The sequence below is a fragment of the Ambystoma mexicanum genome, chromosome 5q (genome assembly GCF_040938575.1).
Source record: "Ambystoma mexicanum isolate Mex_15411 chromosome 5q, UKY_AmexF1_1, whole genome shotgun sequence".
Classification (NCBI taxonomy): domain Eukaryota; kingdom Metazoa; phylum Chordata; class Amphibia; order Caudata; family Ambystomatidae; genus Ambystoma; species Ambystoma mexicanum.
This window is the reverse complement of record NC_090933.1, coordinates 85,446,316-85,472,061: the sequence shown is the minus strand read 5'-3', so window position 1 is coordinate 85,472,061 and position 25,746 is coordinate 85,446,316. Positions and strand designations below refer to the sequence as shown.

At 43.1% G+C, this 25,746-nt stretch overlaps 1 protein-coding gene across 8 annotated transcripts in view; it reads left to right on the top strand.

Moving 5' to 3' along the window:
* Window positions 1–25,746, top strand: part of PTPN3 (protein tyrosine phosphatase non-receptor type 3) — a 2,254,194-nt gene that overhangs the window by 2,167,060 nt on the left and 61,388 nt on the right. For all 8 annotated transcript variants that reach the window (XM_069620560.1, XM_069620561.1, XM_069620557.1 and 5 more), the window contains one exon: window positions 10,545–10,680. In XM_069620560.1, coding sequence (XP_069476661.1) covers window positions 10,545–10,680 — 136 coding nt within the window. The remainder of the gene's footprint in view (window positions 1–10,544; window positions 10,681–25,746) is intronic.

Genomic DNA, 25,746 nt, shown 5'->3' with positions numbered 1-25,746 from the left:
GCGCAAGACAAATGGGGAGTGGTGCCACATTCTAGACTGTATAAAATCACCAGAAAACGGACCTTCTGAATTACCACATTACATCGTCATTCTTTGGGCCAAAGCAAGGGAATTCCTGATCAACATTGAATTGGACACATGCTTCCATTTGCCACTAAATTGAAACGACAGACAGTCCAGTCCCTCAGATTCATTGCCAATAGAATTAACTACCAGTTCAGAGTTATGCCTTTTTGCCTCAGGACTGCACCAAGGGTATTTACGAAGTGCCTTGTCCCCGTATGGTTGTTCATGATTCTGTTGGGCAATATTTCCTTTTGTATGCTGCTATTACTCAACTGCAGACTCAGAATGCGACTAGTGCAGGAAGATATAGACAGGCAATTAACCCAGTGTTCGGTTCATGCAACTACTGCTTCAAGGTGAACCAGAGTTCCCATCAGTCTCTTGTTGTGGAAGAGGAAGCAGAACTTGCTCAAGCGACACCCATCCAAATGATAATGTTCACCTTCACCATGGGGACAAATTCCTCCCTGCCCAGTTGGGGGAGCCCACTTGACCCATCTTATGGTGCAAGGAACAGGGGCACTGGAAGAATCACAGCTATGCATCTGTATCAAGGAGCGCTGAAATCAAGTTGGCCCTGAAAGCTTTTCAGCCAACCCACAAGGATACCTCAGTGACCTACTACGTTGATGCACTACAGCAACAAGCAGGGTGGTACCAGGTCAGCACCTCTATCCCAAGAAGCTCCACTTCTGCAGAATTGGACACTTAAGTTAACACTTCACGGAGAAGTCCATTGTTCTTGCAGACGGTCTCAACAGAGATGAGTGTGTTTTGCATGAGTGGGAACTGGATAATGGACACATTCAGCACATAGGCTGTGGTGGGTGCCCACGCTCTTCGAAATGAAGGCCAGCAGCGAATGCTGCAAGTTTACAAACATGGTCTGGCAGCCAGATTCCTTGGGGAACTCATTTTCTATCCCATGGACAAGAAAACTCCTCTACAGATTTCCTTAGATCCCCTTGAATATGCAAGTCTTGAGACGGGTTCACAAACAACTCTGCAAAATTATCATGAACTGAGAGTCGTGACTACAGCAGGATTGTCTGTATGTGAGATAGCAGTCGCTTCACACTTTTGTAAAGCACTACTTTCTGGATAAACAGACGTGAGCAGAGACTGCATTTGGATTTACGCTCTGCGTTTAGCGTCTTGATTCTGTGACGAATGGTACCCACCCATAGTCTCCCAGAGCCGTGATCAGTCTTCAACCTAAGACGGACAATGACTGACCAGAAGAAGCTCTGTCCATCTGATGTGCCCATCCACATTTTGGATCTCTACAATGATCAAGAGTTGAAAACATTGTCCTGAAAAAGCGGCTCTGAGATAAGAAATTATCGGTCTACTAAACAAGAGTGTTTCAAATGAAGTGTTAGAAGATTAAAACTCCACTAAAGAAACCATCATCTGTCCTGACGAAGGCCTCTCAAACTGTCAGGAAAACCAATCAAGGATGGGGGTTTATCCCGTTTCTATAGGCCAAAACGCAGTGCGTCGACATATAACCTTGACAAACATCCAGCCAAAATCAAAATCTTGTGGAAGTAACAGACATTCAGTACTTTACAGAGACGAGGAAAAACAGTGAAGAGAGTGAGGTACAAGATAGAACAATGTCAAAGGTGCCTAACACTTGTGTACGAGCGTGATAGAAATAAAATATCAATAGAAATATCAATAATATAGGAGCATCAAAAACATGTGAAAAATAGGAAGAGACTATTGATACAAAAAAGTCCTGTTGAATAAGAGATGTGAAAGTGCCTTACTGTCTCTAAGTTTTTCAAATCGCTCTGTTACAAGGAGTTCAACAACTAACGCAAACTGCTTAAAGAATGTTGTTTAGAATTTATGATTAGATGGCATAATAGAGATGCTAGTTTCTCTTTTGTATACTAACCCATGAAAAATGATGTATGACTGTTTTTTGTATGTGTGAAAATGATGTTGTAATTCAAGTTTTTTAACATTATATCTTATAATAAGGAAACTGTCTGGTGAAATAAGTAAATACGGAGTTCCTTGTACAAGATTCAGAAGGGTTTTGTCACTGTTTTGGGCCTAAGAATTGGTGAAATACAGGAGAAGGAGATAGTCTGTGATTCTTTTGTGTATTACTATGTTCATTCATGGCACCTGCGAGTGTTTGTGCCCCAATATTAAAAAAGGGTAATATTATTCACGTTCCATGTTGTAACTACTTGGTGATTATTCAAGCATGTGGATCTATGAAACACACAATGAGGAAAATTAGTTAATTATATGTAGTTCTCTAGCGTTTTTATTTGTTTATTGGGCATTTGTATGGCGCCTCTACACAAGTGTTTCCAGGCACCACAAGACAAAAAGGAGGGAGGAGGGAAACAACATTAAACGGCCCTAATAGGCCTTGTGAGATTCAAGTGCAGCAACAATAATTGCATGGGGCCGGGTGACAGGGCGGAAGGGCTGGGATAAAACAGAGGGGATGGGGAGTGCAGGAAGGAGAGTGCAGGGGCTGGGCAAGTGCTGAGGGGAGCCCACGGAAGGCAAGTGCAAGGGGAAACCAGGGGTAGAGGACAGCTAGAGCTGGGCGGGGTAGACCAGGAACCGGGCTGGTCTGGGACGGGTGCTGAATTGTTGTGCTGGGGTAGACTAGTGGAGGAAGGCCAGGCCCCAGTAAGACTCATATGGGACCAGGCACCAGTCGCAGTGGCAGGGGGGGACATTAGCACAGGAGAGGGAGAGGGTATCTTTCTTAGTTTCACATGTGACCCACCTATCTCTCCTACAAGGATGAATTTTCAAATCATAGCTCTGGATTCACACATGGGTTTGAATCTGCAGATTGCTGCACTGGGTGAAGCCCTAAACCTAATCATCTTTTGTTAATGGGGGAAAAGTCCAGAATGAGGCTAAGCTTTAATAGAAATGCCTTATGCATGGGTTTAAGATTATGCAATGTACTGCTATGGAATTACACATAGTGAAGATTCCCCCCCCTTATAATGGGGAATTATTTAAGCATGTTAATCTGCTGCAGAACTACAGTTTCAAATAAGTGACTAATTGTTCCTCACGCCTCCCGCATCAAAGTTCTGTACTGCTTTGGTAGTCTTCTTAAGGTGAGGCATCTGAAAGTGCAGAGTGCATTAAGAGAACAAATGGATTACTTTTGGTAATGCTCTTTTTTATGGATTAGAGCTGCCTCTTCAATTAATCAACACCCTCCCACTTGCCATTCATTACGGATTGCTCATAAACCGCATGTAGTGGGCTATCAAAAAGAGCAATAAAACTGCAACGAAATGGGAGCAGAACTTTAAGTCATACAAGCATAAAAAGGCCCTGGAATACATGGCTTACAGCTTGCCCATAGACACCGCTCAAATTGACAACCTGTGATCTCATCCCACAGAACAATTTTGGATGACATTCTATAGATAACATTTCACTGGTGCTACTGATTCATAGCTTGAGGAGTGAGAGGAGAATGGGGAAGAGAATGGTTAAGTAAAAATATGTGGGGAAAGAGGGGCATGGATAAGTTATACCTGGGGAAATGGGACATCAACAATCATCTGAACACCACCTTCCCTTTGTTCCAGGATTGCGCCATTGGAACAGGAGCCTGTCTCACTTCAGTACTTGATGAACATTCCCACCCTTTCTTTATTACAAATACTTCTGTTGGACAACTTCCCAGATCTCTTTCCATAATAGCGTTGCTAGAGATTTTGATGTTAACCTTATACCAAACCCTAGTTTTCCTGATCCTCGCCATGCTTCCAGGCATTACCCCGAAAGCGTTGACAAGGTATACTTCATCTAACCTTACTTTAGACCTCATACCTTGGTTTATCATCCGACGCTTGAATTATTCATCATCGACCCCACCCTCCGCCCACCTTTAATCCAGCCCTTGCTAACCATTTGAGACACAACTTGGTATTTTCCTTTCTCCTGAACAATGCTTTGTAAAGTGATACGCAGATGCCACGTGTGCCCAAACAGGTACTGAACATTTCTCTTGTTAAGGACTTCCTTCCAGTTGTTCCCACTGCATACTACAATGCAGTTAGCCTCCATGCTGATGCCGTTGAACCTTTCAACACATCCATAGCTTTGTGGTTGTTAATGATTGATCCTAGAGTGAGCAAACCCGTTCTCTCCAGAAACCCTTCTATCTCCCTGGAAACCACCTGGATACCATTATATAAGTGACCGTTATCTTGGTGAAATACTCTCTGCAATGCAGAGAAAATATTGGGAGGCTCCTGTTGTGTATAGCACACAAGCGTTCAGTCACTTGGAGTACAGGTCCACCAGTATGGTCAAATAAGTGTTTATTCTGAACCTCAAAATGATTGATGACTTAACTCAAATCTCTTGCAGTTTTACGGCAGCTCAGCCTCTGAATGCAGGGAATGCTAGGCAGAACTGAGGTCATGGGGTATGTGATGAAGCCACATGGTGGAGGCTTACGAATGGTAGTGAGGACCGCCACCCACTCTGTAATGCTGACCACAAAGGATGTATATTGGAGATTCCCATGTTGCACCTCCCTTCACATGGAGGAACCCCCATCATCCGAGAATGTTTTCATGGTCCAAAGAGCTACGGCATCTGAAAAGAGAAGCTGGAGAATTGAGGGATGGAGCCATTCGTCAGCCTGTGACCGTGGGATACTATGAATCTTGCGTCAGTGATAATAAATCAAATACTATAGAGCAACACAAGTTCTCGAGCCTCGCTTTTAGCACAGCTGCAGGCCTACTCACCTTCCAATGCTTTGCTTCAGACGGACAATAGCATGCCACCACAGAAGCCCATCTTTACCAGCAGGGACTAGTAGACACCAGCAGACTGACTCAAGATGCCAGATGGCTGCTATCCAACCTCTGTTTGCCGTGTGGCTTGTTGGTCCACCGCACAACTCTAAGCACCTGGGGAAACTATACCAGTCTTCCCCCATCACCAAATCAGTTTGCTATGCACATACAGTTGACACTGATTTCACCTATAAATGGCTATTCCCTAGCCTGCTAGAGTGTATAAGTGAGAGAAGCCCCAGGAAAGTGTGGAAGTCAAGAGTTCGAGTGTAACTTGCATATTTGAGCTTGGTAAAGCAGCATAAAGATTGGTAGGGGAAACCGATGGAGTGAGAAGGTGTGGAATGCAGAGGAGTGATGATGAGCGATAGTGGAGAGGAGGAGGAAGAAATTAGATGCGTGGAAAGAGAGAATGCCATGCAGTTAGAGGAATAACATCAGAGGAATAATATGATGAGGTGATGCATTCACATCCAAAGCAAAAAAGTGGGCTGGACCATCAGAGAAAAGAGAAATTGTAGAAGAATACAGTCTTATAGAAAATAGAGAAAGGACAAGGGGAAGGAATGAGTGGTAATGGGGAGAGACGTAAACTGACCAAGTATCGAGTACTGCATATCATTTAGCTGTGTACCTGGATTATCTCTGGTACAGTTGCAGAGGCTGCTGACTGGGATGGTTTCATCCAGTTTGAGGGTGTGGATGGAAAGGTGATTTGCAAAGTGGGTCCCATGCCCCCTTTCATTCAACACGGTCACAGGACTGCTTGCAGCCCCGCTCCCACTCTACAATCTCCAGCCACCAACAATTTCTGGCATGCAGGAACAGTGTACAACACTGCATGCAGAGGTTTGTCACACATGGACAAAATGCCAAGAGAACAAACTGATGAGTCCAGAAGAGGGCAACTGATTGGGCAGGATGGTCCCTAAAACATAAGGCAGAAGCGAGAACGCAGGGACTAATGGCAGATAAGAGAATTAGCCCAATACTAGGCTGAGCAAAAGAGGGATCAAAGTGAAATGAAGAACAGGGTAGAAGGAAAACGGGCAACAGGATTCATTAGGAGTTGTCGGGGTGGGGGCAGAACAGAGTACCAGAAGCACTGGCAAGAAGACCAGACAAGAGTACAGAGCCTGCTAAGGCGTTCTTATTGCTACCAGGTTGTGCATTTCATATGTGCTCTACAGAGCATGATTGGGACCATCCCTCACTGCTGAGAGTGATGTGGCAATGCAGGAAAAGTGTAGAACTGCGCTAATGCAAGCCAGCTTGGAATTCCCCTTGAATACCCAATAAGTTCAAAATGGCACCTTCCAGAGATTAAGGTGACGTTTTCCTCTCTTTTGTTCTGGCCTCACGGGAACAGTTCTGGCACCTATCCGAGAGCACATGTGACCCGCATTGAGCTCATGCCTTTGCTGGTGGGGCGCCACAAAAGGAGTACACCGCAGCACCAATGTGGTAGAAGCCACTTGTTGTCAGATCACATGGTCCACCCATTACAGGCCGCACAACCAGGAACCCTAGCCTCTCTAGCCCACACAAGTTCTTCTGTATTTGTACCTGTGTGATGGTTCACACACATCTTCTCTTTGTCAGCCTCTTGGCTTTGCCACAATGTGTTCTCTCATTTGCCAGTCTTTTGGCCTTGTCACAGTGTATTTTCAGATATAGTACGGTTTGTGGTGGTTTGTACTTTCACCACCTTACTTTCAGGCTCTGTCACAATTTTCCAGACTTGCTTTCTTTTATGCTTCATACGACGTATGTTTTGCTTTCAATATGCTATATTAAAATTTCACACATACTTGTCATCAAGGCGCATGTTTGCCAAAAGCCCTCCTTTAGTTCGGTAGTCAATTGTTATGACTTTTCACTCTGCCACTTGCATATTATTTTGCCCTTGTATTTCCCTCACAACCAGTTGCTTTGGGTAATTTCAACAGGCGTAGGCTTTCCCATTCATTCTTCATCTAAAGTGGCTTTCTCACACAGCCCCAGGAGCGGTGCGAGTGCTCTTCCCATTACACTCGCCGGTCCCTGGCATCTCCGGGTGGCTGTTTCGATTTCGGCTCGCCGACACGTTTGCTTTCACACGCGAGTCCCGCTCGCACTTCACTTTCTTCTCGGATCTTGCCAGCAGCTCTGCTCTCGCTCTGCAGACACTGTCGTTCACCTTTCTTCTGTGTTTGCAGCTCCGGCTGCAGGTCCTCCAAAAAATGAGGCTTCCCCACCTGTGGTCTTCATGTGGCCCGCCTGGCCCTTGGCTCCACAGCTTCCTGGGGTGCCAGTGTCCTGGCTCTACTGCAGGATCCACCACAGCTGCCTCCTCGCACACAGGATTCCCTGCTGGTCTCTGTTGCAATTTCTACTCTGCCTACATCTGCATCTATTTGCCTGTATCTGAAAGGGCCTTTTAAAGCCCTCAGCTCCCTTCAGGTGTCGGTCATAAGAATCAATTGCCTGACCTTGCTCCAGAACAACTCCTCATTGCTCTTCCTCGTCTCAGTATTCAGGGATTTCTAGCACTTGGAGTTCCAATTGAAAAACATAGGGTTCTTTTAAGTTTTTGTCTTATGATTCCTGAATATTTTAGGGATGTTGGGGTCTTTATTCTCGATTCTCCCCCCATTTGATCCGCCCCACACAGCACCAACCCTAGGGACTGGATCAGCAGGTGTCTGCCAGGCCCTTGTCGCATGAGAGGAGTCCTCGACAAGGGATTTTGGGAAAATCAAAGCTGATTCTTCACAGTACATATACCTTGCCCTTTTGAAATAACATTCCCTCATGTCATGTTCAACATTGTTTTTACTTGCTAACCTCAGGAAGTGTTTGTTATGTAACATCCCTTCCTTGATATGTTACAAGGAAGGTTGTGCGGAAAGAAGATATTTAGGAGGCATGAGCTGAGTGGCTAACCTGTCCTATTTCACCCACGCCTCCATTGAATGTGGCAAAACATCAGCCTGTACGTTAAGCTAAGCCCTGTGCATGAACATACCAGTCAATCTGGGCAAAGAAGAAGGCCTGATTGGCTTGGCGGTTAAAATAATGATCACTAAATACTGATAATTATGATGATCTTACACATTGCCATTGGATGTGGTCTACTTGTAAATGATGTCTCTATTCCTCTTAGACCTATTTTCCTTAATCACATTTCATGTTCACATGGTGTACATTTTCACAAGTAATATGTAACGGGATATTCAGCAACATCTTATTGCTTTGCAAAAAAATGGCAGTTAACTGCAAGATTGGAGGCATCTGTTTCAACAAAGAATGGTTTGGTGTTCTCTGGGTGTTGTAAAATGTGAGCTGTAGTAAAGGCCCTCTTTAGGCCATGAGAGGAGTTTTCCTCCATAATATCCCGGATAAACTGGGTGTCGTTATCAGTAGTTAGGTGAAGTTGGTAGTAACTGACTATGTATGTTTGTGAAACTAAAAAATGTTCTACAGTCTACACATCCGAGGTCTTTGCTTAGGTTCCATTAGTACTCTTTGCCTGCTTATCGCATACACCATACTTAGCTACGTATCTCAAAGGAATGGCCGAAGACCGGGATGTCATTCAAGTACACTAGATGGTGTGCCCCAATAAGTCTGCGAATAATGAATACATGAATCGCTGGAAACTAGAGCCGGCATTGCTGAAGCAAAAGGCGTGAAACAATATTCAAAATGCCCCAAGAAGGTCTTAAAAGCAGTTTCCCACTTATCCTCACTCTTTATGAGCAGAAGATGTCAGGGTCTTCAAAGGCTCAGTTTAGAGAAAATAACTAAAACATTAAGCGTTTCCAATGTGTCACGTATCAAGGGTAGCAGGTCTGTTAGGGTGATCTTGTTTAACTGCCGATTGTCAATGCAGGGTGTTTCTTTCTTGGAGCAGGCGTTGCAAATCCATAAAAATCCCAATAGGCTGGCAGGTCGAGTTACATAGTTTAACTACTCGACTCGAGAAATGCACTCGACCCATTGTGATGGGTAACAGTTTTATAAGAGCTTTCTGTAAAATGGTGCACGTCACCATAAGCTCATTTCATAGTTGGCGCAGTGATGCCACCATGAGACAGCCATGCACAGTCAAACTTATTTGCGATTAACTGCAAACAGTTTGTAGTAAATGTCAAACAAAAGTTTCAAATACCCCCAGTATGCCCCCGCAAGGTTGAGTACCATGCAAAACCCCCTTTACTATGCGAGTGGGCGAGTAGATTTTGCAAGCCCTATTGGGATGAAAAACATGGGGCTCTGGCCAGAGATTGTAATGGAGTGGAGCAATGAGTCCCGATCCATAGTCTCAAACATGTTTGCTGGCCAATTGCTGGTCTCCTTTGTGAAAACCTAAGGCTAACAAGTGGCACAAGAATCCAGGAAGGTGGCTTAATCTAAGGGAAAGAGAAAAGGTCTGAGGAACACAATTCTAGGAAGAATCTGGGTGAGATACAGATGATTGTGTGACCCTAATCCCATCCCCTGGGCCTCAGTCAAAGTAAATGTCTTTTGCGCAACCAAAATAAAACCAGTAGTCATTATTTATTTGCAATGTCTCTAGTCAGATGATTCACCAGCCATGGCGGTGCAACCAGTTCAATATACACATAGTTATGTCACGTAGGCTGACACAGATTTGCCGTGCACCCAATGGTGTACGGAACAATGTCGAAACCTAAACTTGAACTGGAGTTTATTTCTTAGATAAAGAATCTGTGGGATGTATAACTAATCTATCAGAAACATTACTAATGACGAATAATATATTGTTCCTGAGAGGAACACGGATTGATGCTTGCCACCATGTTGATGAAAGCACTACCTTGGACATTGAACCCAGGTCATTCCATGTAGTATTTTGCTGCTCTATTCCACACACAAATTGGTAAATCCAGCATTTAAACATCTGCTTTTCATGGTCATTTTCCACAAATGGTGATTAATTTGATCTGGCATGCATCTTCTGTCACAAGATTCTAACTGAATGTCTTAGATGGACAACTCACCCTTTCCAATTCCATCAACGTCATTGTTTTGTGCATAATTTTTAATCTCTCATAGCGTTTCACATTGGTGGAGTTTGCTGATAGATTCATCCATACACGTGTCAAGGGAGAGACCTGGGGTGGTGCGTTCTACCGCTGGAATATGATTGACCACTCCAGGTGCCACCCCATTGTGTGTGTGTTCATACTTTATGCCACCCCTGCATAAGTCAGTGCCCGACGTGTTATCCTGTGCAACATGTTTTGCCAGAAACCTCATCAGACCCATATTACTTCATGACATTGTGTTGCTGGATGTGACGGGACACATTTAGTTGCTGTTACAGTGGAGCTTATTTTACATCATGAAGGCACTTGTGGGCTTTTACTTTTTTACGGGCTTACATATTGGTGTTTGGGCTCTGCAGTTGTGTGGTCCTTGAAGGAAAAACATGTTTTAATGTTTAATTTGTCTGTTAATGTGGTCAAAAAGAAAATTGCAATAGGTCCGCTTTTTTCATGAGTTCATGTTGACACACTCTTGCAGATCATGTTTTACTTTTCATATAGATTAGATTGTAGCGTATTTCCTGCTGCTATCAAGTTTATTTATAGGTGTGTCATCAATCCCTAGTCTGCTAGTGTAATAACATTTGTTATCACCACCATTTTACAGTGCTGGAATTGGCCGCACAGGTGTACTGGTTACCATGGAAACAGCCATGTGTTTAATTGAAAGCAGCCAGCCTGTTTATCCACTGGATATTGTGCGACAGATGAGAGACCAGCGTGCCATGATGGTGCAAACATCAGTAAGTAAAAGTAACTTTTAAACCATCTTGTGTGTTGCCTGCTAGTCAATGGAGCACATGGTTCAAGTCTTCCTCTCGTGAAGCAGAGAGCAGTTCACCTCTCTTCTTGATGAGCATTTTACTTTTTGTGTGGGTTCTACAAATTATACATTATATGTGAGCTAGGTTATCATATGCTGATCTAGCTCTCTCCCTCACTCTTCCTCGCCCACTTGCACACTCTTTTACATTCTCTCGCTCCCTTTGTAGGTTGGGTATAGTCTGGTAGTTAGGTAGGCGTTTGCCTTTGAAACCCCAGCAGTTGCTGACACCTTGTGACCATAGCGAAATAATAGTTCAAACGGAGGGGGTGGGAGGTCTACTACTTTTTTAAGCTGCCTCTTTTTAAAATATTACACCTATTTCTAATGATCACTTTCAGTATATTTTGTAGTCATAATAAGGACATAATACTTGTGTTACTGAGCAAAGCACATTATAAAAAGCTACAATAACCATTTCAAGATGGACAGTCTAACACACCTGTTCTACTCTTTTGAATTTACCGTAAGGGGAAGGAACCGAGCAGCACCAGTGAGGGTTCAAGCCTTTTTTCCATAAAATTGAAAGTGCATTTTGGGAATGTAAGAAGGGCATCACTAAGTACACAGTGCACACTGGGCTTAGTGATCATTCCATTTTGCACAACACTCACCACAACATTAAAATGTGTATAACATTGCAGCATATGAACTCTTTCAGACAGACTTTAGGTTTTGGATTTAAGGATGAAAGGGCTGCCACATCAGTCACCCTGTGGCCTCCAATGGCTGTCTGGTGCAGAACTTCAGAATTGTCTCCCGGAAAGGATTACTATGCACATTGTGAAAAACCTGAGGGTTTTTGCCATACCTACTGCTTGGGAATCCTCTTTTCAGGAGGGCACGGGACGGCCGTTGCTGTTGGATCCAGAACCTTGGGGTGGACAAGCAGGATCACCTAGGTAGAGGGTCCTCGGGGATTGGGAGGAAGGAACCCGAAGGTGAGACATGATATCCCCCTTTTTCCAACACCCCCTACCCGACATTTCCTCTGCCTTCATGGGCTACTATAAGTCCTATCTCATTACCCCGTCCCCATTTGCAACATGTACTGCGATAAAGAGGAAGCGACCGAGAACAGGGTAAAGGGAATTAAACACAGTACCCTGTTTTCTACAGCAACATGTTTATGCCCTTTCCTGACAGTAATTTACCTGATTTACCCACAATCCCTAGGGAACACTATGACCCCCAACCCCATTGCCAACAAACACTGGGAAGAAGAGGCGTCTGAGAGCAGTGAGGATTGCCTCTGAGAAACACATTAAGAAACAGAGGGAAGACTGCTGCCAACCACCATTAGGCTGTCCCTCGAATAAGGCCAGGCGGGATCAGGCAATCATTCACAACCATGCATACCTGACTTCACTTGACCGCTCAACAAAGTATAAAAGGTGTGGTTCTACACACAGAGTTGAGCGAGCTGGGGATACAGACTGGACCAGGAGAGCCAAGGAGCAGGGAGCTGCAGAGAAAGGTGACTGCAGAGTCGAGAGGAGAGTGGATTGGCGAATTGCTGTCCCTGTGTCCAGGAGGGGCTACAACATAGCTAGGTAGCCGTGTCTACAGAGAGACGGAGAAGGGCAGACTTTAGCATGATGCCCATGTACAGCCAAGGGCTTGTTTCCCTGGGCATATTGTATTGTATTGTATTGTATTTGGTTATTTATATAGTGCTCTTTTCCCACTTGTGTGGCCTCAATGTGCTTTTTCCTTGGTTGAACTCCCTTGGTGACCGTAGTCAATGTGGTTGGAAAATTCTAGTGGGTTTAGCTTAGGGGATGCGTGTGTGCATGTAGCCGTTCTAGGACTTGGGTGGCTGACAAGGCTAGACTAAGCAGCCCAAGAGAGGTCAGACACACGGGTGGGTGCTGTGGAGGGTTAGAGATAGATTGCTATTGTTGAGAGAGTCTATGTGAGGCCAGCTATACCAAGTTCCTCTCGGGTGGTGGTCGCTGTATGCTAGTGACAGAGGTGTTGAGGTATGTCAGGTGTTTCAGTCTGACCGGCTATGTGTGCACTAGGCTCGATGTGCTTAGCCATAGCCGTATTCTATCGTGCATAGATGCTTGGCCATGCCTATGTCCGCGGCCTGTGTCCACGCTAGTGGTATGAGATATGCGTACCGTAGGCTGCGAGATTGCTCAGCTGGGGCAATATATGACCAGGTCTCGAATTGAGAGGCCTGTGCCAGTGGACCTAACTTTCATAATGTAGCAGGTATCCGCATATATTAAGCAGAGATGGAGGCTACACCTAGCAGTGTAATTTGAGTACAAGACTAAACGCAGCTAGATTTGAGAGTCCTGCATAGTGGGCGAAAGGCCTAAACCTGACAATGCAATTTGAGTACAAGACTAAACACAGCTAGAACCTACACCTCACAGTGCAATTTGAGTACAATACTAAAGACAGCTAGATTTGAGAGTGTTGCATAGATCCAAAGATCACCTCAAATTCAGAAAATTACTAAAAACCTGGCTCTTCAAAACCAGAGACTAAAACCGAAACAACAATAAGACAAATGACTCAACAAAAAGGACCTTGACACAGGGGTCCACCTGCGAGACCCAGGGAGACGGAGGCAACGACTCCAGCCAACCCTCACCATCCCCCATCACCCGTACAGCCACAACTAGGTACCACGAGCTGTGGAACGGACAAGACACAACTAATCACCACACAAACGGAAGTATGGACACTAGCAGCTGCGCTAGTCATGTGGGGGGGTGAGGAGCATGCAAAGTTATTAAGGGAGCGGGCGGAGGGGACAGCTAAATCCTCAAACGGCCTCGAATGGAGAGAAAAAAAAACGAGCACGTACCTCCTGAGGCACAGGGTGTACAAGCATCCCGTCGTGTAAGATTACACGAGCCCAACCGGCTCAATCCAGGATAGAGATGCCAACTAACCAATACCACTAACAACTTCCTTCTCTGCATACACCTCTCAAACTCCAAACCAAACACAACCACAAACCTCCAGCACAGCAAACCGCATGAACTTCACTACACTGCAACAACAAAACAAAAACACACATAGACTCGCACATCAGCACACGACGACTACCGGCCGCATACACCCCAGGCCCAGCCGACGGAACCACCGGGCTGAGGCTGCCAACAGCACATCACTGCAATCTTGCACTTTTCCAGCCTCCACCCACTAACCCACCCCTCCCTCCCTCTTTCAGAGCCGCCAGAGCGCCAGGGGACCACTCCGGTGGTGATAGTGCGCGGTACAAATGACCTTTAACATTAACATTAACATAGTGGGAGAAAGGCCAACACCTGTCAATGCAATTTGAGTACAAGACTAAACACAGTTTTTTTTTTTCTTTTTTTTAGTTTTTATTGATTTTTCCAACAAACAAATCATAACTTTCACGCCTGACATTTTCAGTTGTAGGTATCATAGCATACAATACATGTTTCTCCTTTACGTCTTCCCCCATCCCCTCCCTTAAAACTCAAGCTCTCCCCCCTTATGCCTCTGGCTCCCATTGCTCTGGGTAATTCTCTTCCTCTTTCTTGGGCGTGTCGTCACTAGGGTCACCTTGGGTGGGCCCATACAATGAGGCTATCATTTGTCTCCATTCTGTCAGTGGTCCCAAATCTTCCCCTTCCCCACTGTTAGCCGCCTCATACCATGCCACTGTCTCAGCATCTGCCCGTTTTAGGAGGTCCCTCCACCAAATCTCTAGTCTGGGTCTATGGGCGGCTTTCCAGCTCATGGCAATTCTCCTTTTGGCCAGGATGTATGCTAGGTCCTTGAGTTTACATATGTGTCTCAAATTGCGTGGCCTGGAAAATCCCCCCAGCATACATGCTCATATGGATTCCACGTCTAGTTTGAGTCCCTTTTCAGATAGCTTGTAGTTAATTTCCCTCCAGAATTTCCCCACCTCTGGGCATGCCCAGAACATGTGGATCATCCCTACTCCCACCTCTCCACATTTGGGGCATTTTTGTGCTTCTGCGTTTCCGAATTTCGCAATGATTTGAGGGGCCATGTATGCTCTGTGGGTAAAGTATAACTGGATCTGTTGCATCCTTGCATTTCTAGACACCTTCTTGTGATATCTTTGGGCTCCCTCTCATTGCCCATCCTGCATGATCTCTCCCGCCTCCTCCGCCCAGTCCTGCCTTAGTTTGAGCGGCTCTTTCCCCACTCTTGACATTGTTTGTATATCCTGGATATTTCATGCCCTCCTTCCGACATATCATACATCATTTCTACGGCTGTATCCGGCTGTTCCGCTAGTGCTATTTCTGTCCACGTTTCTTTCACCCTTTTAACTATTCTGCTGTATGTAATATGCTGTCCTGCATGTACCCCGGTTCTGTCCATTCTCGTTTGGAAGTCCAGGGCCTCCCCCTCTTTCCAGATATCTCCTAGGGTAGTCAGGCCCACTGGATCCCAATATTTCTGGATTCCTTTCCTTAGTTGGGCATCTGCGCCGCATAGCGCCACGAGTGGCACCTGCGGGGAGCACGGGGTCGGGCCTCCCATGACCCGGCACGCTTTATGCCAAATTTCCCAGCCGAGTGTAAGCATTCTCGGTCTGCCCCGCATCTCTGCCTTGGGTAGCCATATAAGTTCTCGTAGGAAATATGGGGCGCTCTCATCCCTCAATAGCCTGGATTCTGCGGTCTCGTCTTCCGCCAACCACCTGGTTACGTATTGTAATTGCGCCGCCAGGTGGTATATCTCAAAATGCGGTAGGTTTATCCCCCCTCTATCGTACGCATTTTGTAGTTTCCACAGGGCCACTCTGTTTCTTGTTTTGTGCCACAAGAAACCTCTACACAGGCTGTGCAACTTGGTAAAAAAGCTCATAGGCACCATGTGTGGGATATTTGTGAAAAAATGCAATAGCTTAGGTAAGACCACCATTTTCAGCAGAGCCGCCCTCCCCACCATAGCCAGGGGGAGCTCAAGCTATTCTTGATGCCCCCACTGCTTTCTCTAGACTAAACACAGTTAGCGCCTACACCGAACAATGTAGTTTGAGTACCAGGCTAGGCACAGCTAGATGCAAGATTTCTGTATAGTGGGAGAGGGGCCTGCACCCAGCAGTGCAATTTGAGTACAACACTAAACTCATATAATAGAAAAGCGATGGAGGCAAAGACTAGATTTGAGAGTTCTGCTTGAGTTTAAGTTTGTTACATACTAATATTCACAGTCTTATCTAGATGCGATGCAAACTAATGTTCACAATTCTGTCTAAGTGTGGCGCATACTAGTATTCACAGTCCTATCTGGGTGAGCCACAGGAAAGTGTTCACAATAGTATGAACTTTGACGTTAGAGGCTAACATTCTCAATTCTTATATAAATGTGGCACATGCTAGTAGTCACATTTCCGATGTAGGGTAATGTAGAGTGACCAGATTTTCCAGAGTAGAGTAATTGCTGTACTCCCCACCCATGCCACACTTACTTTGGTGGTTGCTGCTCGTTGACAGCTTGTTACTGGCTTCAATGGCTTCCCCTGCGGACACCTGCAGACACTTTCTGGAGCCGCCTCTGTTGGAGCAGTCCTTTGCCATGGGGCCCTTCGCCTCAGGGGCTGCCTGGCAGAGGGCTGCCCTGGAAGGGACTGTTAAATGGGGGAGTTAGCTAATCAGGGGAGGGGGGTGGGCTGGGGGGCTGGAGGAGGGTTGGAAAGGAAACGAAAACAGGTCCGGGTAGGGTGGTGGGAACAAGGCTGCAATTGGGGCTAGGGGGCCACGAAAAACAATGTAAATGGGCCATAGCGGTCCTAAGGGCTTCACCACTCCCCTGTGGGTGAACAATTCAAATGGGGAAGCGGCGTGGAGGCCGGGGTCCAGGCCCAACACGACCAGAGGCTCTAGCCAATCAGGGGATTTCTGAATTCCTGATGGCATGTTGTCACTATCCGAATCCTTCCAGTTACAAAACTCTTAAAACATTTCCTAACAAACATTCTAGGCTGAATACCATTCTCACTTCAAATGTACATGCAACACAAATAACATCTCCTGTGTTTGTTGGTTTTGTATTAAATAAAAATAAATAAGAAAATCACCTTAGAAGTCCTAATAATCCTAGGGACTCCAACTCAAGTACCGAGACGAGGAAGAAGGAGTTAGTATGGATTGAAAGAAACCCTAACCTAAACATGCACACTGGTTGTTGCAATGGTGAGCTTAAAGAGGGTCTTGGGACAAGTAGTATCCAAAGTTGATGAAGTATAGACTGTAATGTATAACTGTGATATAATGAGAAACAAAGAGAACATTGAAAGAAGCCCTGAGAAAGTAAATATATAAGGCAGTGAGCCTTTTTGGGGGAAGATACCGGGCAGGAGAGTACACTAGGGGATCTATAATACACAGAAGGGGATTCCTGGCAGCAGAGTGCACCAGAGAATCCGCTTAAAGTTTATGAAAGAAAGACATTGTGAAAATATACTTGGCAGGAGAGTATACCATTCAATCTAGAGAATCTACTGAAGAATTCCTTGCAGGGGAGAATACCATGTTCTCTTTAAGAAGTTGTGTAAGGAAGAAACAGGTTTGTCATACTTGAAGCAGTTGTGCAAAAGACATATTTGTCAGCCTTGAAACATTGGTATATGGAAGAGACATTCTTCCCACCTTAAGGAAACATTGTTTGGCATAAGACACTTTCACCATCCTTCCTGAATTAATCCAGGGCAAAGGAACTACCCTCTGGATCTAAGGACGTATCCTTGGAACAAACCATTTTGTTATCTATTTGCTTTACATTTGAACACTTTTTGGCTTCACTTGGATCAGAGACATTTTTCCTTACACTTAGTTGTTTATTTCTAGTGTGAGGGTCAGAAATATTTCGTACGGACACAAGGACAGTTTACATAATTTTGACGACAAGGCAGAGACTGATCTTTAGTTTTAGTATCCTAGGTAGGGGAACTCTTTTTAGGATAGTGACAGAAAGGCCTTTATCCAACCCCATTTTCTTTCAGTAAAGATGTCTGATGATGAAAACACTACCCTTTTGTGTCCGCCTCTCATTTCTGACCCCTCACAAATTCCACATATTGCATCCTCATCCTAGCACACCATTAGTAATCCATAACATTATCATATCTCCCTCTTCCTCGTCCCAGTGCTCTATTACCCCTCCTCCCTCTTACTCATCCCTGCAGTTCTTTGGAAGAAACTACCTTGCGCTCTGCGTGCGATCAACAATCATTTGCAGTTCCGTCAACATCTTAAGACACTTTGTTTTTTAATCACTTTGTGGTTCAGCTGTCTCCAGATAGACTCCCTTAGCGCCATGATGCCTTTATTGGTGCAGGTCTGCGCTTTACAAATATTAATAACATAACATCCCAGTATCCAGTTTATAATCCATTGCATTACCTCCAACTCCCTCCTCCTCGTCCCTGTCCCAGTACACTAATTGTAATTAATTGCAGTACCCCGACATCCCTCTTCCTCATCCCAGTGCTCCATTAGTAATCCATTACATCACCCCCACCACATTCCTTGTCCCATTAGTAATCCTTTACGTTACCCCCTCCTCTCCTTTCTTCGTCCCAGTACTCCATTACCCCTTCACCACCTTCCTCAGCCAAGTACTCCATTACCCCACCCATCTTCCCCGGCTTACAACTCCATTTAAATCGCCCCATTCTTCCGCTTTCCAGTACCCAATTAATAATATAAATGAAGGGCTTGTGTACCACTGCGCTATTCAACCCTAAATCTAATAAATCACTCAATGATATAAGTCGGCTATGTAAAATCACTATCAAATATATGTTCCCCAGTTGCGAAATTGTGTTTCAAAGTCGCTACTTCAATTTTGGCAAATCACTGACTTCAAAATAGTCCTAACAAGGCTTCATTGTCACCAATCCTGTGAACCTTTCAATTCCTCTTACACGGTGTTCCGTGTGGCCCAAAGGGACTTTAAAACACAATTTTGAAACTTGAAAGACTTGTTGAAAATAAGGGATTTCCAATTGAATGTTGGCAGTGTGCAATATTAGCCCTGAGGAAGAACTTGAAGGTTGAAACACATGTCGGCTAAGTCCACCTATTACTTGGCAATTGAGAATTAAAGAAAACCCAAGCCATTTGCAAGAGAGTGTTTAAGTGGTGGTCTTAACAATTAATCATTAGTCTTGTTGAGCATTTCGCAACTGGGGAAACCTATTTGATCCCAATTAATAATACATTGCATTACACCTTCGTATTCCTCATCCCAGTAAACTAATAGTAATGCGTTGCATTACCTTCCTCCTTATTCCTCGTCCCAGTACACCTTTAGTAATCTTTTACATCACTGTCACCTTCCTCGTACCAGTACCCCATTTTCTATGCCTCTTGCTTATCCTCATCCCGGTAACCCAGTAGTAATCCTTTGCCTTACCCCGCCTCACTCTTCTCGTCCCAGTACCCCAGTAGTAATCTGGTACCTCTTGCTCATCCTTGTGCTCTATTAGTAATCTCTGACATTATGCTGCCTCCCTCTTCTTCACCCCAGGACACCCTTAGTAATCCATTCTTATCTAGTGGACAAAAAAGATAAACTACTTGATAAACACCATGCTGTGTAGCTTAAGAACACATATTGATAACCAAGGTACATCTGTTAGGTTCTCAGAAGAAATCAAAGGTGGAGCTACAGGTGTTGGGGAGATATAGCATAACAAAATCCTTGAAATTCAGTGAAACAACCTTAGTTGAAGTGATGTTAAGGTGCAGATTTAATACATAAAAACCCCTGAAATTCAGATAGTGTTAGAGGCTTCCCATCTTAACTATAAAAACTCCATTCCACTGCTCGTAAACTCACCAATATCGGTGATATCACTGAGGACATCTGAGATGCCATCAGTGACGACATCATATGAGAAATCAGTTATGACACCACTTATGGCCTCCTCCATGATCTTACTGGTAAGTACGAGGCATTGTAAAACATTTTTGTCTATATGAGATAGAAGATATACAGCGCACTCTAGCACAGGTTCAATATACATGTCTTTTTTGAAGGTCCAAAAACATTTTCCAAGCATCACTCTATATTTATATAAAGCAGAACATCTGTTAGTTTGTTCCTTATGCAGTTTCACACCGTTCCACCAATCTGCATCAAATATTGCAATGTTACTTGTTTGGACCCTCCGGACATTACTGGCTACATGACATTTGGACACCCCACCCCTTTCCCCTTTCACACATGAGACGAGCTGCCTGAAATCGGCAAAACATCAAAGTGCTCATAGAAGGACCGGTCAAAGCTCATTTTAAGCATCTCGACACGAGGAACAAAGCTGAAAGGTTGAAAATCAGGTTTCAAGGCATTTGGACGCACTGCACTGTGCCAGGGTGAAGCGACAGGTGGGGAGAGCGCACAAAAGGTCCCAGTATTCTGCAGCACACCAACTCTCACCTCCCCACCACGTCTGCTCCGGGGTAGGTCAGCCAGCCACAGGCGCCCATTCTCAGTGCAGTTTACTTCAGAGTGCAAAGCACATCAAGCAATAAGCGACTCGTAACAGTGACCTGCAGGGTCATTGATTTTCCACAATTGATGAATGTTATCTTGTCTGTTACTGAGCCTGTGCAGAGTACGGGTAAATTTTGCTAGTTGTAGATAATGGTAGGATAACTACAGAGAGTTAGTCATAGTAATCTACAATTTCAGATGCAATACAGCGGGAGTGTGCAACCTTGGGAACTTCCAGTGGCCCTGCCCAGCATAGGCAATTGTGAAGGATCAAGGGAGTCGATCTAAAACATGGAACGAAATGTAGGTTTCAAACCCAGGCACTAAAAAGATTACTACGTTTAGTAGATAGCACTGTAGTCCTGAAAGCCCTGTGTTCTTGCAACATGAAACTGTTTTTACGCATTGTTGACATTTGCAGGCCCCCTGGCCAAAACTTTGTTTAGGGCTATGGGGCAATGTTCAAGGCCTACCTTTTGATTTGTTATACAGACAGCACATGGTTTGTGATATGCAGGTACATCGATTGTGGAAGCTGTTTCTTCTCATGTGTGTTGTAATCTTTGGTGGGCTTGGACAAAGTCATAAATGTACTACCCAATTCTCTCCTTTGGATAAGGGACTGTTTATAGAAAAGTGTGCTAAAGGTTATAAAGTATCTCCTCATGGTAAATGCTCATTCTAATGATTTTCTTCCTCCCACAGCTTTCACATCTATGATCTCTATTTCCCAGCGCAGCATCTTTTCTGAAACCTTTTGTGCCACCATATGGGTGCTGTGTGGCTCCGCATCTGCTCAGTTTGATGCCTCTAGATGTCCCAGGCAGGTTATAACTTTGGGGCCAATATATGTTGAGGCGAAATGTCCCTTGACCTCAGTAAATCTTTTCTGCACAAACGGCTCATTTCAGGAACAATGCTTTGTTAGATGTTTGACATTTCGCCCCACTCCGAATCTCACAAAGACCTCTGGGTATAAGCGCTGCATTGACTGCGGATGTGAGATGTCAGTTTCCGTCCCCCATGGGATTTGTTTATACTATTTGGGGGAAGAATATGAAACACAGGCCTGCCCGTCATGTCAAAAATTGAAATGATGTGAGATATAAAGTTTTACTCAAATGCGCCAACCTTTAAAGTTAAATTTCTTGCGGTGAGTATTCAAATTATAGATCCAGTTAACACATTTTTGAAAAAGAAAGAGAAAAAAGTCTGCAATGCATTGTTTCTGTTCTGTAGTGCTTTTTATTTTGATTTCCACATGTTACCATCACATGTATAATTCCATTTACTCCAAGTGTTTAGTCCACACTTAACAATTCAACAAGCAAAACCGTTCTCAAATAAGAATATCTGTTTTCTCACTTGATTATTTTAATTCCCACTCACTCTCGACACGTGTTTCCCCATTGCTCGTTGCAATGGTTCATCAGGAGAGCAAATCCTAGTCAATTTACCATTATTGTAGGAAAAGAAAGGAAAAAGAAAAAACAAGGACCATTGTCACAATTGTAATTTACAAAATAAAACTTTTTGATGATGTTAAATAATGTATTGTTTCTTAACTCACCCTTTTTAGTTCCTTCATAGACAATTTTATTAGTTTGTTCACTTTTCCAAGTTGGTTTAACTTTCAATCAATATAAGTCCAATAGCTGTGCGTTTTCTAATGGTGATTTGTAATGTCAGCTCTCTGTTGGTAGTTCTTATTAAGTTCTGTTGAGGACAGAGAAGGCTTACTTAAAGAGTATAAGGTATTTCTAGCTAGTATTACATTTCAAGATGGCTTGGAAATGTGTATTGATTTCCAACACAAAAGTGCCTCTTGGTAAAAAAGGCTAACTAATCTCACCTTTGTTTTCTGTTTGTTTTCATCTTCAAAAACGTCCTTCCTGGTCCTGGTATTAACAGAGTGCTGCAGGATGCTTTCGCGGCACATCTGTTTTCAGACGCTGTATTTATGCTCCGCGCGTGGCGTGATGACGTCATCACGTCACACGCCACGTTGTTACGCGCTACGCGATGGCGTCATCGCGTCACCTTACGTTTCGGTAGCCATTTTGTTTGTAATTATAGTTCGAAACAATCTTTTTTTGTGGTAATCCTAATTTGATTTTAAAGTGTTTATAAGTTAACACTTGTATTATTCATGATTAAATGACAGGTATACCTTATTTAATCTTTGGGATTGACAGTTATTTTTTTATGGTTCTATTGATGTATTTTACTGGAGAGAATTTGTTCTCGAAAAATACAAATGTTTATATAGTTAATTCTGATTGCTAAATTACGTGTTCAGAAAATCTTAACCAAAATTAATTCTTTATATTGCATTATATTGCATTGGTGGTCCGTTAGACTAGGACATCATTACTTGAGCATGACCAAATCATATATACAACTTGTTCTGGTCAGACAAACTCATAGTTAACATAACGAAATGCTAAATCATAACCAATTGTACATCTCTGTGTCGCAATTCAAACCAGTTGTGCATGTGTCCATAATACATATCCATTTACTTTCCTGCTTTCTCAAGATTTCTTCCTTGTTACCTCCTCTCGGTGTTAAGGAGATTTTTTCCAAGCCAAATATCTTAAGATTTGATATCTCCAACGTTGGATCTTTTTCCATTTTGTGAACTGATATGGGAGATCTTGGGTCTTTATTTTGAATAGCTCTCAGGTGTTCAAAAATTCTTACCTTTGGTTTTCGTATTGTGCTGCCAATGTAAAGTTTTTTGCAAACACATTCTAACCCATAGATTACAAATGTTGAGTTGCAATTAATAAGTTGGTTGATTTGTTTAGTTTTTCCATTTGGTAATAAGATCTCCTTTTTTCCTGTGCTTAACAATGGGCATAGTTTACAATGTCCGCATTTGTGAGTGCCCTTTGTGAGTGATTGAAAAAATATTTTTCTTGTATTTTTCTTGTATCTGGTAATGGTTTGAGGAAACTAAGACTGATGAGATTTCTTATGGTTGGGGCTTTCCGAAAGCATATACTTGCTGTTTCATCCAAATGTGTTCTTAAACTCAGATCCGTAAGGAGAATATTCCAGTTTTCTGATAGTATTTTTTTTAATTTTCTTTTATTCTGTGCTGTAAGTTGTAATAGATTGGGTCTTACGTCTAGTGTTTGCAATTTTTGAAAAGATTATCTTCACATTTTCTTGAAAGGTAGAAGTAGTACTGTAGTTTTGTTTTATTCTAAGAATCTCTCCACATGGTATATTCTGAACTGTATGTCTTGGATGATGTGATGTTGCATAACGGAGACTGTTTCCTGCTGACGGTTTTGTGAACAGTTTAGTTTGAATCTGTGAGTTTTCTACAAAGAGTTCCAGGTCTAGGAATTCTATCTTTGTTGAAGAGATGAGTTACATAAGTATCCAGCTGTGCAGTATTGCCTTCCAAAATAAGCAGGATATCATCTATAAAGCGTCCCCAGAATTTCACATTGTTGTTGAAGAGTGGATGTTTCCATGCATGCCAGATTTTAAAAAAAAACATGAAAAGGTTTGCATACGAGGGTGCACGTTTTGATCCCATCGCTGTACCTTGCCGTTGTTTGCATAGGGTATTATTGAAGGTAAAGATGTTATTGTGAAGACAGAAATGAAGCATTTCTAGTATCATTTGGTTTTGTTGTTGAAAAGAAATGGATCTGGTTTTTAGAAAGAATGATGTGCTTTCCATTCCTCTGTTGTGTTGAATGCTTGTATAAAGTTGAACTACATCCACAAGGTGACGAATAGGTAGTTTTCCTCCCATGGAATATGATTTACCTGTTGAATAATGTGTTTAGAATCCTTCACAAAAGAGGCTAGATTGGTGGTCAATGGTTGGCGATGTGTATCAATGTATTGAGAGGTGTTTCTATATTTGATCCGATTCCATTTATTATTGGTCGTAATGAAGGGAAATTGCTGAATGTTTTATGTACTTTAGGTAAGAAATACATGGTTACTTGAATCAAATTTTTGGTGAGTAGACCATAGTATTCCTTTTCACTTAGCAGACTCAGTTCATACTAATTTTTGATTTTGTTGTTCCATTCTGATTCCAAATCTGGTAACGGGTTATTTGCCAATTTTTCATAACAGTCAGCCAAATTTAGATGCTTCAGACCTTCATTTATGTAATCTGTTCTGTTCATTAGAACAATTTTTCCTCCTTTGTCAGCCGCCTTAGTTATTACTGAGGTATCTTCTGCTAATTCTCTAATGGCTAATTTTTCTTCCTGAGTCAAATTGCTTTTTGTTCTGGTTTGATTTCCACTCAGTTCTTCCTGATTTTATCGCTCACAGTTTTCTGAAAGATTTCTATTGCATTTTCTGATGAAAATATCGGTGTACATGTTGATTTGGGCTTGATACTGGTCTCTTCTGATAGACAAGTTAGTATTCCTTGTTCCTGCAAGAAGATTTCCGTTGTATAAGTTTGATCTTCCTCAATGTTCAGTAGATCTACTGTGTCCTCAACCATGTTTTCTGTAAGTATGGATGGAATCGGTGTTGGTTGTCTCTCTTTGATTTTCTTGTTTTCCTCAAAGAATTTTTTGAGATTTAATTTTCTGCAAAATTTGTAGAGATCTAGTTGAGTCTGAAAGTAGTCTCCTCTATATGTCGGGCTGAATGTTAGTCCTTTGCTTAATGCTGTAGTTAATGCAGAAGTAACTGCAAAATTTGATAAGTTTATCATTAGGTTCACCTTGTCTTCCCTTGTTTTTGGGCTCTTGTTTCCACTCCTTGATTTTCATTTGCGTGTTTTGTTACCTCCCCTCTTTCCTCTGGGGCGTTGGAGAGGGAGGTACCTGGAAGTTGCTTTTGGTTTGGTGGCGCTCCATGAGGATTTGTTTGGTTTATACGTGAGCTTTTCCTGTGCCTCAAAACCTCTTCCAAAAAAGGACAAGTTCTAGGTTCAATAATTTGATCGTCTTTTGATGTGTTGTCTCTAGTTGGCATTGAAGGTGCCGGAGTAGATACAATCTCCGGTGTTTCTCTCTCACTAGAAGTTTCAATGTCTGAAGAGGATGGTGTTGAGGCAAAGCTTTTATTTGTTGGACTTTTTTCTTGAATTGTTGTTTAGCATTGGCATCATAATTCCTTTGAAATGTAAAGATTCTATTCTTTATATAGTCTTCCTCATCTCTTATGAATGTTCTTTGTTTTTTAATTTTTAGCTCCTTTTCATAATTATTGAGATATTCATCTAAAATTTGATAATTCTTGAATGTGATTTCTGGGCATTCCAAATTTTTAATTGCCTCCTTGGTGTCCTCTGTCTTTCATAATTCTTTTTGTGCCATTGCCTCTTGATTTATTAATCTTACCATCATCTCCTTTGATGTGTTGTTTAATAAGTCAACCCAGTCGTTGAATGCTATTATGTCATCTTCTTCAAAAGGGGGAAAAATACATATGCAGAGGCCTCTAGGGACTCGATTTACTTCCAGGTACATTTTGAGGGTTTTAATTTCCCACCATTTGTTTAGCTCTTGTTTGT